General features: G+C 43.1%; 1 protein-coding gene across 1 annotated transcript in view; it reads left to right on the top strand.

The window, feature by feature from the left end:
• The window catches only part of TMEM181 (transmembrane protein 181), a 78,415-nt gene that overhangs the window by 44,596 nt on the left and 17,911 nt on the right, over positions 1 to 15,908 (top strand). Inside the window, exons 8-11 of the mRNA XM_030195498.1 lie at positions 3,863 to 3,962; positions 4,985 to 5,115; positions 8,855 to 8,946; positions 10,341 to 10,398. Coding sequence (XP_030051358.1) covers positions 3,863 to 3,962; positions 4,985 to 5,115; positions 8,855 to 8,946; positions 10,341 to 10,398 — 381 coding nt within the window. The remainder of the gene's footprint in view (positions 1 to 3,862; positions 3,963 to 4,984; positions 5,116 to 8,854; positions 8,947 to 10,340; positions 10,399 to 15,908) is intronic.

Genomic DNA, 15,908 nt, shown 5'->3' on the forward strand with positions numbered 1-15,908 from the left:
CAGTTTTGGGAACCACTGGCCTAGAACATAATAAACAGACTAATGTGAAAGTGGATTGTTTGGTGGACAAGTGGTATGAAATAAAAAGGATGGCTTGATAGTGGCCTCCCTTAAGGAGGGTTATGTTTGTCTTAAACATCAGATGAAATGGTGTACTGGGGAATTAAAGGAATTCAAAAATAAGTTGAGGAAATTGGAGAGAGAATGGTTGAAATCACAGACAGTTGAGGATAGGGTGTTATGGAGGCAAGCAGCCAATATTTATAGAAAGAAAGTTTTACAAGCTAAAAAAAACCCTGTTAAATCAGCTGAGATTGAAGAAGCCTCTAATAAATTTAAGGAGTTTATTTTGAATTTCTAAGAGCTTAGTTCTATCAAAAGATTATTACCCTTAAGGAGGGCTAAGGGAGGAGTGATGGGGCTGTTGGCAGTTCTAACATTCAAGTTTTGGGGATTTAGGGGGCCCTTTTACAGAGTGGCAGTAAGCCCAACGCGGGCTTAGCGCTCGCTCTTCTGGGACTACTGCCAGCCCAACGCAGTCACCAGCGGTAGTCCCTCCCCAAGCGCGCGCCTTTTCCGGGGTAAAAAGAAAACCTCCGTAAATGGTGCGCACGGCGCTAACCCGGCAGTAATCAGGCATCGCTGCACACTGCCCAGTTACTGCTGGGTTAGCATGGGAGCCCTTATCACCACCTCAATGGGTGGCGGCAAGGGCTGCCTGCCGCATGGCCATGTGTGGGAGCTTTTTTACCCGCTGCCTAAAAAGGGCCCCGGCACGTGGGAAAAATGGTCCCCCGGCTGCTAGTGCAGGACCCTTTTTCCCCGCAGCTTGATTTGAAGAAAGGGTGTTCATACTTCTTTTTGTTCTTTAGATCCAGTCCTGGCTAGATTATTCCATCATTTATTCAGATTCTATGCTATCATGGTTGTTGGGAATTATCAATTCTTCCTTATCTCAGGGCTGGTTTTCTGATCGTTTACGGGAAGCCGTGGTTACCCTGATTTTTGAAGAAAGAGTCTAGATGAGTGTTCTGGAAAATTTCGTCCTGTTTCAAATCTGCAGTTTATGACTAAATTGATGAAGTTGTGATTTCACAAACTGATGATTAAGTTGGAGGAAATCTGTTTTTTTTGGATAAGGCTCAGGCTGTTTTTAGCGAGGAGTAGTGAGACTATGCTGGTAACTATGATAGAAGAGAAATATTGCTGGATGGATAAGAATGTTCCTTCCTCTTCGTGTTTCGTTGGACTTATCCTCTGTGTTTGATTTTGGAGAACCAGTCATTCTTTTGCAGAGATGTGAGACAGCCAAATTATCTGGGTCGGTACTTAGGTGACTTTCATCTTTTTTTGACAAATAGATCCTTTCGTGTTTGGTATAAAGGTAGCTGGTCTCAAGAATGTCTATGCAAGTGGGGTGTACCTCTGGGTTCACCTTTATCTGCATTGCTTTTTAATATTTATATTCAACCTTTGGTAGATTTAATCTGTGGGTATGATATTCAAGTGTTCATATATGTGGATGATTTCCACCTGTTGCTCCTGCTAGAGGGAAATAAAGATCATGCAGTAACCAGGCTGAACAGTTGTCTGACTGAGTTGAACAAACTGTTTGACATCTAGTGGCCTTGAGGTCAATGTAAGTAAAACTACTTGACTGGGTATTGGCAATATTTCCCCAAATGATTTAGGTGTGTGTCCTTCATTGGGACAGAGATTGGATTGGCAGCAGTCGGTTAGGGTTTTGAGTGTTAACATTGGGATCAGATGGGGTTGGAAAAGATCAGATAGCTGCGGTTTCGCAAAAGGTGTTTTTAAAATTAAGGATAATTAGCCTTTTCTAGATAGGAAAGCACTGGTAACAATCATATATATTTTTCTGTTAAGTCTTATGGATTATTGCAATGTTTTTATATGTAGGTTTATCTTTGACTTTGTTTAAGAAACTAATCCCCAAAGGCACCAAAAAGCTCACACAAATATAAACAGTGTAAATAGAAAAAGTGAGTAAAATTCAAAGAATTTCAACCACCACTTAAATTTTTTTACCAAAGACTTCAGTGACTGTTTCAGGCCAGAAACTCTGCTGGAGAGCCTTACAAAGAGCACATCACCAGTCAGAAAAAGCTCCTTGCCTTCAATCTTTAGGTTTTTTGTTTATAAGTTTCTGTTTTTCAAATAATGTCCATATTTCAAAGACAACCACAAGACTGTCAGTCAACAAATCTTGCAAGTGCACTTATCTTAAACATGCAGAAGTTCAACGGAGCCGTCTGTTTCACAGCAAAATGCTTCTTAAGGAAAAATAATCTTGACCAGCTTCAAAGCACACATGCAGATACTGAAAATCAGAAAACAGTAGATGAAAATTTAAAAAAATAACCCCAACATGGCAAAATAATAAATAAGTGTACAAATATAGCACTCTTAAGCATTGCTATAGAGTAATTAAAAGTGACACCGGCTAAAAATACAACACCAAAGCCACAGGAAAACCAATTGGAAAACAAAACGTCACCCACGACGTCGCAGAAAAACCTTATAATCAATGTGAGCATTTAACTCTTTAGGTTCCAGACAATCCAATCTGTAAATCCAATGTGGTTCCAATCGTAGAAGCTCCTTCCCCCTATCCCCTCCCCTTGTAGTTGGAACATTATCAATCAGAAACCAATGCAGATCTTCAAATACATGTGACATAGACATACAGTGTGAAACTAAAGGAGCATTCAACTTGACCTGTGCTCATTAATTCTGATCTTAATTGTTCTGGTAGTTTTCCCTATATAGATCTTGTAGCAGGGACATCGTATGAGATATACACTACATAAGATGAATCACATGTTGTAGCAAAAAGTAATTTATAAAGCTTCTTAGCCACAGGATTAACAGCCAGTCAACGCATTCAGTCATGTATTCACAGGATTTGCTGTTTCCACACTTAATATGTCCCAGAGAACTAGGACATGCCATAGCCACACAGTCTTTAATAGTTCCGCAAAGCAATTCCTTCAAATTACTCCAAATTATCCAGAATACAGCAGCTGGATTGTTGCTGTGGGGATTTCATTGAGAAAATGCTAGACTCTTACCAATTATTTTGGTTTCCTATGAAGGAAAGGGCCCAGTTTAAATTGCTAACTTTGATTTTCATAGTTTTATGTTTTCAGAAACCGGATTATTTGAAGGAGAAATTGATTTCCTATATACCCACTGGATTGTAAGGATCTAGTCAAGGAAATTTGCTTTCTATTCCTGGTATGGATGTTATGACAAGAGTAGTATAGGATGGTGTTCAAAAGATTTCCGGGTTATTGAACCAGAGTTGTGGAACAATCTTCCCTTGAGATTAATGAGGAATCTTATGCTATTTAGAAGGAAGCTGAAAACACTTTTGTTCCCCCAATGATTTGACTCTCTTAGAATGTTAGATTGGGGTTTTTTTGTTTGTTTTTTTTTTTTTTTTTTTTTAATTTTGTTTTTATTTTTTCTCTGTAACTTTTATCTCTTTGTTCTGGACTGTCGTTTTATATGCTTGTGAACCATTTTGAGTGATCTGTTTTGATCAGGAAAATGGTATATAAGTGCAAGTAAATAAATAAAATGGTAACGTGGCCTGGAAAAGTTTTCCGTTTGATCACTGGCTGAGAGTATGGGCTTTAATGTGTCTTTAATGTGCTTCTTCCGTCCTCATGCTCCATTACCCACAATCCAGAGAGGAATTAAGATAAGTAACTTCAGTTACTGCTTCATGTTCTGTGCTACAGAACGTGATGCTTTACTGATCTTAGTTAAGATGTACAGTAGATCAGGTCAGATGAATGTGTTTTTTTTTCTGATGCTTTGTTATTTTGAATTCTAGTGCCTGTTTGCTCATTCCCTCCGAAAATTCTCAATGAGGGACTGGGGAATTGAACAAAAGTGGATGTCCCTCCTTCTGCCTCTCCTGCTGCTTTACAATGGTATGCATGAAATCATGGCATAAAAGAGAAACACTTGCAATAGAAATGTGTTAAACGGAACCTCTCTAAAATATTGTACAGATAATTAGCAGTGTGGGTGGTCAGATGGAAGTATCTATATACTCCATTAATTTCTATCTTTTCTTTTCCCCTCCATTCTCATGGCTTCTTCCTCTGGTGCACTTTTATTTAGCAGCCCACTGCCACCTCTAGCCTTTGGGTTTGGTGTCGCCAGAAATCACTAATCACCAGCTTGTGGCAGCCTGTGTTTAATTCTAAGGCATGGCTTCTGCATCTTGGATTTGTAGGGACTGGGACTCCAAGAGAGGAAGCATACACAATACACAGCAGAGGAGGTTTCACAGCCATCACTCAGCAGCAGCACCTACTGGTTAGTTGGAGTTAGAGGTGTGTGGAAGAACCATGATACACATCTCTATCAGAGGAGAGGTGCTGCTGTGACTGCACTGGGAGTAAAGAACTCCAGCAGCTTTGAATGAGTACTCTTGGTCCTGTAGGTTAAGTGAGCATATTCCACTGGAAATGGAGTCCCAAGAAGCAGGAGGAAATCAACATGCCATAAGAGAGAAAGTAGTTTGATGCCAATTTTGTGTGGCTGTAACTGGCAGCCATCAAAGGAATTTTCCTAGGCACAGTCCCTGCTTATCTCCCTGAACTGCTACTTGCTTTTAAGCTGAAAGGACAGAAAATTTGCACCCCTTCCTCCCCCCCCAACCCCTCTAGGAGAAGCTGAATCTAATACATAAAGCCAGCTCTCCATACCAGGTTGTTGTGTTGCCTCTAGCAGCCACTGCATAATACATTTATATTTGTTCTCAGCAAAAATTTTTATCTCAAAAGCATGTAGTCACTGCAGAGATCTGATCTTCTGTTATTGGTCAGGGATAGAATGCCTGCAGTGTTGAGATCCCTTTCGACAGCAATACTTAGGAGAGTTTAATTTACCTTTGGTTTGACACTGGTTTCTGTTGGTGGTAATGTGTTCCTTCTCTCCATAACAGACCCATTTTTTCCCCTTTCCTTCTTGGTGAGCAGTTGGGTTCCTGGGATGTTAGATGACCTTTTTCAGTCCATTTTCCTTTGTGCATTGCTGCTTTTCTGGCTATGTGTCTACCATGGAATTCGGGTGCAGGTAGGTAAAAACCATTTAACTTTTTTTGTTGAACTGAGGAGAGGCTGGCACGTCATAATCACTAATTCTTATAGGCTTTCTTGTTAAGTGTTTATGGTTACATTCCTTCCAGGCTTCAATGATGTGTGATTTTTATTTTATTTTATTTTTTTACATCTGTTTTTAGGGCTTTTTATAACAGGGTGCCTTAGTGAAATGCCTGAAAAGGTACCATTTTTATAAAGGCAGTAAACTAAATTATATCCAAAAAATATTATTTTTTGTATTGTGGGTCCATCATACCAAAGGCAATGAATCTTCCTGAATTATTGCAGAGGTTTCATCTAAAGCCTTTCACTTTTGTAATCCTAAGTCCTTTTTAATATGCTTTATATGTAAATAATATATATTAAAAAACATTTCAGTTCAAACTTATTTCCTCAAAGTATAAAGTCTATGTGATTTGAAAATACGCCTCACTGTTGCATGGGACCAAAGCGCTAAGCAAATTGCCAACATGATCCCATTTCAAGCCATAGGTCTTCACTCTTGCTTGTAGGTCTCATTCTGTCAAACAAATTTCAAAAAGGCATATTTTTTTCATCCCAGATAATTCCAAGGCAGTATTTGGAATGAAACCTTATAAGCAAGAGTGAAGCCCTTTGTTCTGATCTAGAGCTGTGGCTCAAAACATGATCACGTTGGTGATTTGCTTGTGCTTTAGTCCAATGTAACAGTGTCGGGGTTTTTTTTAAATTGAATATATACTTTGAGGAAATAAGTTTGGACTGAAACTTTTTTATATATTAACATATAAAGAGTAACAGTGAAAGGCTTTAGGTGAAACCTCTGCACTAATTAAGGAAGTTTCACTGTCTTTGGTATGATATACCCACAGTATAAAAAAAATAAAATATTTTTTTGGATCAATTTGAGGGCCCTTTTCCTATAGCTTAGCATGTGCTAATGCTAAGATCCCGTTAGCGCATGCAAGGCTTTAGCAAAAAGAGGGGCCTTTTTGATATTTATTTTGTAGCTCACACTTCTGTTGGATATGAGGGATATTTAAAGGCAACTTAGCATCTATGTGCCTTTGAAATAGGCTGTTATATCCAGTCCCAAATGTACACGTGCTTCAAAAAAGGTGTAATTTGGGCTTCCATTACATCCCAAGGATCAATCCAGACAAAATAGTTGTGACCATCTGCCAGCAGGTGGAGACAGAGAACTCTAATGAATTGTGCCTCATAAGCTCCTGTGCTTAGCAACCAAGCTGGACAAGCACTATACCTTGAGGCAAGCTGTACTAGAAACACCCACTGTAGGGAGACACACATGTGCACCAGAAACTAATACTATTGCTCCCGGAGAAGAGCCAAGCAAGACAGTTTTTAAAATATTCTTCATCAAAGGATGCAGTGTATCCACTGACACTTGTTCAGTAGCCGCTAGCTCTCTGTTCCCAAGCAGAAGCCATCGGTTCATAATCTCAGGGAGGGTCCAAGCTCGCAAGCTGACTTGATAAAAGGAAAGGCTTGCCCTGATCTCTAGCGAGAGTAAATGTTTCCACAATCAAATCCGCTGCATCCTCAGAGCCGAGGTGGGTAATGAACACACATAGTAAGACCTGCAAGAAAGAGTACTGGTCTTGGGCCCACAAGGAGCCCTCCACTTGCAGTGCCTCAAAAGGTTTAATATGCCCCTCTGAAGTGAACAGGTCTCTCACGAATTGTAAGCCTGTGTTCCACCATCTTTGTAAGTAAGACTTAGACATATCAGGATCCAGTTCCTTGTTACCACACAAGGATAGTAGCACAGTCGAGTGTGGAGACAGTTTGACTTTTTTGCAAATCCAATTCCACGCTTGTCGCATGGATTTCAAAATTGGATGATGTCGAGATAAAAGGAGTATCTAAGGTTTCTGGAAATGTAAGTATGACTACAGATGCGCTGGGGCCACAAGCTGGGACTTCAAAGCAAGAGGTGTAAAAAAAAAAAAATCGCATACCTTTTAATCCAGTCCACCAAGTGGCGCATCAAACATGCCACATTGTACCTGCAGAGATCCAGACAAGCCTGACCCCCATGACCTAGAGGTGTGGACAGTTGTGATAAAGTAGCCTGTGGCTTTTTATTATTCCAGAGAAATGTATGCAACACTTTATGAAATCTATTAATGTCTCTATTGGTCAGAAACATTGAAAAAGTCTGTAATACATACAGCCACTTGGGGAATGAGACAATCTTGTGGATTGCAGACTGAAAGGTAATGTCCATAAGGTTAACACGTCCATAGATTTCTGCAATAGATTTGTAACATTTTGCTTTATAAGCCTCACCCACATTAAGATAATCCCTCAAATATTTCAACTTATGATCCACTTTCTGAACGGGGAAATTCCCATCCAATCAAATGTAATCATAGCCCCCAATGGCATCACTTCTGATTTATCCAGGTTCAACACAAAACCAGAAACTGCCCCATGCTGCCTTACCAGACTCGGCATCCGTTCCAAAGAGCGATGTGGCTGAGTCATTATTAATAGCAAGTCATCCGCGAATGCCCTACACTTTACATCTTCTCTACCCACCCAGAGACCCCAGACCCCCTCATCTGCCCTCAATTTAATCAACAAAGGCTATAAAGATAAAACAGTAATGGGGGAGAGTGAGCCCCCGTCTCGTTCCCCTCCCCAAAGAAAAATAATCAGAAGTTAGCCCATTTACTCTTACAGCAGATGCAAGGTTGTGACATAACAGCTTAATTATCTTGACAAAGGGTCCGTCCAACCCATACCTCCCCATGAGTTGGAATAAACAAGGTCAATATACTCAGTCAAAAGGTTTTTTTGGCATCTAAGCTTACTAACAGTGCAGTGATCTCATGCGTAGCACAATGACCCACCACTGCCAGAGCTCTAGGTACGTTCCACACTGCCTGCCTATTCTATAAATCCCAACTGATCTGAATCGACCACCCCCGGCAGAAATTTAGCCAAGATCTTTGCCAACAGTTTTAATACAAAATTTATCAATGGGTATGATTCTAATAATGAATGGTTCTTTCCAGATAGAACTATTATGGTAGAATGATTTGGATACTTAGGGAAAGACTGTGTGTAATGTACCCACTTAAAGTAAGCTTCCAAAGGCAGCGAGACCTGATCCTGTAAGATTTTATAGAATTTGGCTGTAAAGGCATCGGCTCCTGGAGCCTTGGTTAGTGGGGCCTGTTTAATCGCTGCCAAAATATCGTACGCTGAAATAGGCTCCCTGTTTAATTGCTACCAAAATATTGTATGCTGAAAAGGGCTCCGTTAAGGATTGAACCACCTCTGCCCCAAATCAAGGTAGTTCTAAAGATGATATTCTTCTGCATCCTTCAAAGCGGTGTCTCTGATTTGGTAAAATGACTGAAAATATCTGCTAAATGCAGCTAAGATACGCTGCCTATCTGTAATTGTCTCTCCCTGATATTGTAAACTTTTACAAAACTTTGGGCCTTGCCATGGGTGGACCAAATGAGCCAGCAGCTTACCCGTTCGGTTACTGTATTGATATAGTTTAATTTATAGTCTTATTAAATGTGTATTTCTGTGGTTGGGTTGCTGTAACAACTGGGTGGACCAACTGGACTAAATAAGTGATTTATACACTTTTTTACTAAATAGGTGATGAATGATATAATTGTCAATCATATTAATACACTAAATGTATTTCATTTCTTTTAATTGAATATTAATTTGTGTTTCCCCTACAGGGAGAAAGAAAATGCCTAACTTTCTATTTGCCCAAATTCTTCATTGTTGGGCTTTTGTGGTTGGCTTCTGTGACATTAGGAATATGGCAAACGTAAGTGATTTCATTTTTTTTATAAAATGAATTTAATAAATAAAAAGTGTGATTGTATCCAAAATCATGCTTTTTCTACCTTTTGCATTTGATTTATAGAATGAGTAGACGATCTTTCACTAGTAAGTTATTTGAAAAAGGTTTGTTTTCCATGAAAGAATAATTGGCCACGTCAGAAAAAAAAATGAATCTTTTATGTTGTCCTAGGCTCAGATCTATTTTGATGGGCTTTGTTATCATATTTGTTACATGAGACAGGACCCAGCTATATGGGATGGATGACTTGATAGTCTACTTCTAGCACCTACATAGTGGGGTGAAAAGATGCCAGAGGAGCAAGGAAAGGAGGAACACTTTATCACCAAACCCAGTTTCCATAATATGGTGGTAACTGTTGTGTGTTGATGACATCATAGTTTGAGCACATAAAGAATAACACAGATGTCATCAGGTGATATTTTCCTCCATTTTGATAATGCATTAGTTAGGTTTTGAAAAGAATAAAATGCATTTGTACCACTAATTACTGGCTGCTCTCCCTTGGAAATGTGGTGACATCAGTTTAACATAGAGGTTCTCAACCCAGTCCTTGAGACACACCTAACCAATCAAATTTTCAGTATATCCACAATGAATATGCATGATAAATTTGCATGCACTACCTCCATTCTATGCAAATCTATCTCATGCATATTTTCATTGTGGGTACCTAGGACTAGGTTGAGAACCCCTGGTTTAGCCTGATATTTCTCCTTGCTGGTGAGCTCCATGAAAGTATAGATTTATGATTCTAGGAAGAAATCTTCACATCACATCACTTTACTGCTTTTTGCTATATTATTGTTCAATACACAATGTGAGTTACATCATTAAAAAAAATTATAAAAATATCAGTATAAAAATGCATCAATAAATTAACCAAAGAAATGACTACATAAAACACAAATAGATCAAAAATACAAAAAAAAAAAAAAATGCCATAAGGCATTAGTAAATTTAAGGGATGTGCATTTGTTTGTTGAGACACCCTAAAAAAATAGTTCATATGATAGCCAACAAATGAATGCATATTAAGTCAGTTTCACACATTGTTCTAACACATTTATAGTTTGAAATGACCTGAAGATGCCTGAAAATGGGGGGAGTGAGTTGCAAAACGAACTAAAAACTTTTCATGGACAATGGTGTACCTAGGTTGGTTGCCACCTGTGGCGGACCGCACCTATCACCTCGCTCTTGCTACGCCACTGTCCATAAACATCGTTAATTTTAAAAAAATCTATAAATCTGTAACCACATTTGAGTGCTGTCTTAGTGTTTTACCAGTCTGCAGTTTGCTGTCGATGCTCAAGTTCTATCAGTTTCTTTGCTCTTTTTCCCTTGTTTTTCTATAGAGTTAATGAACTGCATGATCCAACGTATCAGTACAGAGTAGATGCAGGAAATTTTCAGGTAAGTTAAAAGCCTTCTAACAGGGTAGAACTTTGCCTATTTATCATATGGTATTTTCATTGCCGCTTTTTGGCAGGACATTTAAAATATATGATGTTGGATTTATTAGCTTCATTTGATTAGCCATTTGACTAAGGAAGGTCACTATAAGAAAGCACTGACAGGGGCATGATCAGAAGCAAATGCTGGCACTAGAGGCTGTTGGCGCCCCCTGACAACCCCCCCCCCCCCCAGGTTCAGGGTGGGATGGAGATCCGGTGGGTCTCCAGCACCCCCCCCCCAGCGACAGGAGGGCTGGAGGTCCGCTGGACCTCCGGTCCCCCCCCCCCCCCCCCCCAGGTTCAGGGAAGGCTGGATATCCAGTGGGTCTCCAGCCCCCCCTAGTCCCCCAGCAAGGGGTCCCTGGTGGTCCCGTCCCCCCTACCTTGTGTGTTGGAGGAGGGAGGGTAGCCTGCCTCCCTCCTGTTCCTGTGATGCCGCAAAATGGTAGCGCAGAGCCCTGCCCAGTGTATCCTGGGATGCACTGGGTGGGGCTATACACCATATAAGCATGCTCAGGCACAATTCTCCCGTACTTCTACCCCTTGATCAGAGATGATTGCGTGCTTAAATTTGCATGCAATTATCTCTGATCATCGGTGCGGTAAAGCCCTGCGCTGTTCCAGCGCTATTTTACAGCGCTGTTTGGAAGGAACAGCGTGGGGATTTTGATCTGCTTGTGAGCTCTGAATGGTCCTTCAGAAAATGACACTGATAGTAGGATGGGCTCAGTCTCATGATGTTTGCTCAAGGAAGATCCCTCCTGAGCTTGGATTATTTACTTAACACTTTAAAAAATATATTTTTATAGTTTAATTTTTTTGGGGGTAGGAGGTCTTTAGTAGGTAGCATAAGTGTTTTTGGGTTTCCCCTCTGAAGATGCTGTGGTTGGCCCTGTGGGCAGTTTTGTTTATGCCACTGAGCAGCATATGCATGAGAGCCTGGCTCATGGCAAGGATGATTGGCAGTTTGGATGCTGTGGTGAAAGTCACAGCATTATTGATGCCTCTGACGTCAGGACTTCTCTGTAGGATGGAAACTGAGGTGTTCTGAATTTGGGTTCTGATATCTGCATGCCCTTCCTGATAAGGATTCCTGCACTCCTGGCCCTGAGACTTGAGTACCACAGGAGGTTCGTTAACTTTTGTCCAGAGTGAATCTGTAGAGAATATAACCCTAGCCTCGGTGTTGGAAGCAATTCAGTATCTCTGCAAGGATTTAATAGGAAATATGGATCTTAAGGCTGAAGTGCAGTCGATTCAGGAAGAAATTGATCTAATTTAAGGTACTACTTAACACTACTACTTAACATTTCTAGAGCGCTACTAGGGTTACGCAGCGCTGTACAATTTAACAAAGAGAGACAGTCCCTGCTCAAAGAGCTTACAATCTAATAGACAAGTGAACGGTCGGTCCGATCGGGGCAGTCAAATTGGGGCAGTCTGGATTCACTGAACGGTAAGGGTTAGGTGCCGAACGCAGCATTGAAGAGGTGGGCTTTAAGCAAAGACTTGAAGATGGGCAGGGAGGGGGCTTGGCGTAAGGGTTCAGGAAGGTTGTTCCAAGCATAGGGTGAGGCGAGGCAGAATGAGCGGAGCCTGGAGTTGGCGGTGGTGGAGAAGGGTACTGAGAGGAGGGATTTATCCTGTGAACGGAGGTTACGGGCGGGAACGTAAGGGGAGATGAGGGTAGAGAGGTAGTGAGGGGCAGCAGACTGAGTGCATTTGTAGGTAAGAAGGAGAAGCTTGAATTGAATGCGGTATCTGATCGGAAGCCAGTGAAGTGACCTGAGGAGAGGGGTGATATGAGTATATCGGTTCTGGCGGAATATGAGACGTGCAGCAGAGTTCTGAACAGACTGAAGGGGGGATAGATGGCTAAGTGGGAGGCCGGTGAGGAGTAAGTTGCAGTAGTCCAGGCGAGAGGTAATGAGAGCGTGGACGAGAGTTCGGGTGGTGTGTTCAGAGAGGAAAGGGCGAATTTTGCTGATGTTAAAGAGGAAGAAGCGACAGGTCTTGGCTATCTGCTGGATATGCGCAGAGAAGGAAAGAGAGGAGTCAAAGATGACTCCGAGGTTGCGGGCAGATGAGACGGGGAGGATGAGGGTGTTATCAACTGAGATAGAAAGTGGAGGAAGAGGAGAAGTGGGTTTGGTGGAAAGACGATAAGCTCGGTCTTGGACATGTTCAGTTTCAGGTGGCGGTTGGACATCCAGGCAGCAATGTCGGATAAGCAGGCCGATACCTTTGCCTGGGTCTCCGCGGTGATGTCTGGTGTGGAGAGATACAGTTGGGTGTCATCAGCATAGAGATGATACTGGAAACCATGAGATGAGATCAGGGAGCCCAGGGAAGAGGTGTAGATTGAGAAGAGAAGGGGTCCAAGGACCGATCCCTGGGGAACACCAACAGATAAGGGGATGGGGGTGGAGGAAGATCCATGAGAGTGAACTTTGAAGGTGCGGTGGGAGAGATAGGAGGAGAACCAGGAGAGGACAGAGCCCTGGAACCCAAATGAGGACAGTGTGGCAAGAAGTAAGTCATGATTGACAGTGTCAAAAGCAGCGGATAGATCCAGGAGGATGAGGATGGAGTAGTGGCCTCTGGATTTGGCAAGGAACAGGTCATTACAGACTTTAGAAAGTGCTGTTTCTGTCGAGTGAAGAGGGCGAAAACCGGATTGAAGCGGATCAAGGATGGCATGAGAGGAGAGAAAATCAAGGCAGCGGCTGTGGACTGCGCGCTCAAGTGTCTTGGAGAGGAAGGGTAGGAGGGAGATGGGGCGGTAGTTGGAGGGACAGGTAGGGTCTAGTGATGGTTTTTTGAGGAGTGGCGTGACTACAGCATGCTTGAAGGTGTCGGGGACAGTTGCAGTGGAGAGAGAGAGGTTGAGGATATGACAGATGGAGGGGGTGATAGTAGGAGAGATGGTGTTAAGTAAGTTGGTGGGGATGGGATCAGAGGAACAAGTGGTGCATTTTGAGGAGGAAAGAAGGCGGGCGGTTTCCTCCTCGGAGATATCAGGAAAGGAGGAGAAAGAGGTCTGGGTTGGTTGGTTGAGGGAGAGGGTTGAAGGGTGAAGAGGAGGAGGTGGCTTGGTAGTGAACTCAAGGTTGATCTTTTGCACCTTGTCGCGGAAGTAGTCAGCCAGTGATTGAGGAGAGAGTGACGGGGGGGTGGGAGCGGAGGGCACTTTGAGGAGGGAGTTAAGGGTGGCGAAGAGACGACGAGGGTTAGAGCTGAGAGAATTAGTCAATTGGGTGTAATAGTCCTGTTTGGCAAGGAATAGTGAGGACTGGAAGGAGGATAGCATGAATTTGTAGTGAAGGAAATCTGAATGGGTGCGAGATTTCCTCCAGAGGCGTTCAGCAGATCGGGCACAGGAGCGAAGGTAACGGATGCAAGGGGTCAGCCAGGGCTGGGGATTAGTACGCCTTGTGGGACGGGAGGTGGATGGTGCAAGGGTGTCCAGAGCAGAGGAGAGAGTGGCATTGTAAGCGGAGACAGCCTCGTCAACAGACTTGGAGGACATGATGGAGGGGAGGAGATTAGAAATACTAGATGATAAGGTGGGAGGGTCAATAATCTGGAGATTCCTGGAAGTAGTGGTTAATGTTGGGCGGGGCTGAGGGGGAGGGTGAAGAAGTGTGAAGGTGATCAGGTGATGATCAGAGACAGGAAGAGCTGAGGTGTGGAAATTGGAGGGTGAGCCGGAAGAGGAGAGGACGAGGTCAAGGCAATGGCCATCACGGTGAGTAGGGGTGGTGGAACATAGCTGGAGGTTGAAGGAGGATGTTAGAGTGAGGAACTGAGAAGCGTGAGAGTTGGACAGGTCATCAACGTGTATGTTGAAGTCTCCGAGAATGAGGGATGGAGATGAGGGTTCAAGAAAAACAGAAAGCCAGGCATCGAAGTCGGTGAGGAAGGAAGGGAGGGATTTATCAGGGGGGCGGTAAATGACTGCCACTCTGAGTGGCAACGGGTAGAATAGACGGATGGAGTGGACTTCAAAGGATGAGAAGCAGTGAGACTGTGGTAGGAGGAGGGGTTGGAAGCTACAGGAGGGCGAGAGTAGTAACCCGACGCCTCCTCCACGGCCAACTAGGCGGGGAGTATGGGAGAAGAGATAGCCTCCATGGCATAGAGCCGCAACTGAGGCAGAGTCGTCAGGGGAGAGCCAGGTTTCAGTTAGGGCAAGCAGGTGAAGGGAATGAGAGATGAAGAGATCGTGGGTGAAGGGAAGTTTGTTGCAGACCGAGTGGGCATTCCACAGTGCACATGAGAAGGGGAGGGAAGAGGGGGGGAGGAGGGGAATAGATATGAGATTGGAGACATCCAGGAAACGTTTGCATGGATAGGACGAGGACAGGCGTGGGGGACCTGGATTGGGATTGATGTCTCCTGCGGATAGCAGGAGGAGGAGCAAGAGAGTGCGGAGGAGGGTGGGGGAGGTAGGGCGACGAAGGCGACGAAGACGGGATGCGCTTAGGAGGAATGGGGATGGGTTAATGGCAGGAAGGAAGTGTTGAAGGTTGAGAGCTAGGAAGGAGGAGGGGGACAGGAGAGATGGTGAGGTGGTGAGGGACGGGGGTGAGTAGGGTATTGCAGTAGTGAGCAAGATGGGAGAGGACATGGGTGGGCAGTGAGTTCCAGTGGTAGACAGCGGTAGGGGGAGGGGAAAAAGATTAGGAAGGGACAGGGCAAGGAAGAGAATGTGTAAAGGGGCCATAAGTAGTAACTGAGGTGTTACGGGTATATATGTAGTGACTGAGGTGTTAAGCGATAGATAGAACGGCAGAGCTGGATTAGAGGCTTAAAACTGGAATGGTAGGCAGCAGGCAGGTAGGCACTGCCCAGTAAGAACAAGTCACACCCACTATGTTTGAAAAATGTGGGAGGAAAGGAGGTGAAGAGCCTGAACACAGAGACAGAGCAGTTATCTGCAGGCAGATTAGGTTGCTTGGGAGGGTATATAAGAACTATCACCCTAGGGGTGGGTGGGTAGAGGGGTGGGTGGGAGGGATCTAAGTCTAAAATGTACAGACAGAGCTGCAGCACAGCCAGTTAATCTGTAAAAAAGGTGGATTTCTCAAGAAAAACTGGTATAGAAGGCTGCCCCTCTAACAGAGAATCAGGTCACACCCACTAAGTTTGAATTTGTGGGGGAGATTCAGAGACAGAGCTGCTAAGGTACTGTTCAAACTTTTAATTTTATCAATTTGTTTTCTAAAAAGTGGGAGAATATGAAGTTTTTAAGATGTCTGTGGCTGAGAATAGTCAAGTTACATTGAGAAGAAGTTAAACTTTGCCAAACTTGATTCATCAGCAGACTATTAGGTTTTAAATGTAGATATTAGGAGGACTCTTCTGGTTACTTTTGCTTGAAGATACATAAAAATTTAGTTATGAAGCTTTTCTTTCATGCTATGGATAAAGAATTTCAGCTTCATGATTGTCTCCTGTAAAACTCAG

This window comes from Microcaecilia unicolor, chromosome 3 (assembly GCF_901765095.1).
Source record: "Microcaecilia unicolor chromosome 3, aMicUni1.1, whole genome shotgun sequence".
Classification (NCBI taxonomy): domain Eukaryota; kingdom Metazoa; phylum Chordata; class Amphibia; order Gymnophiona; family Siphonopidae; genus Microcaecilia; species Microcaecilia unicolor.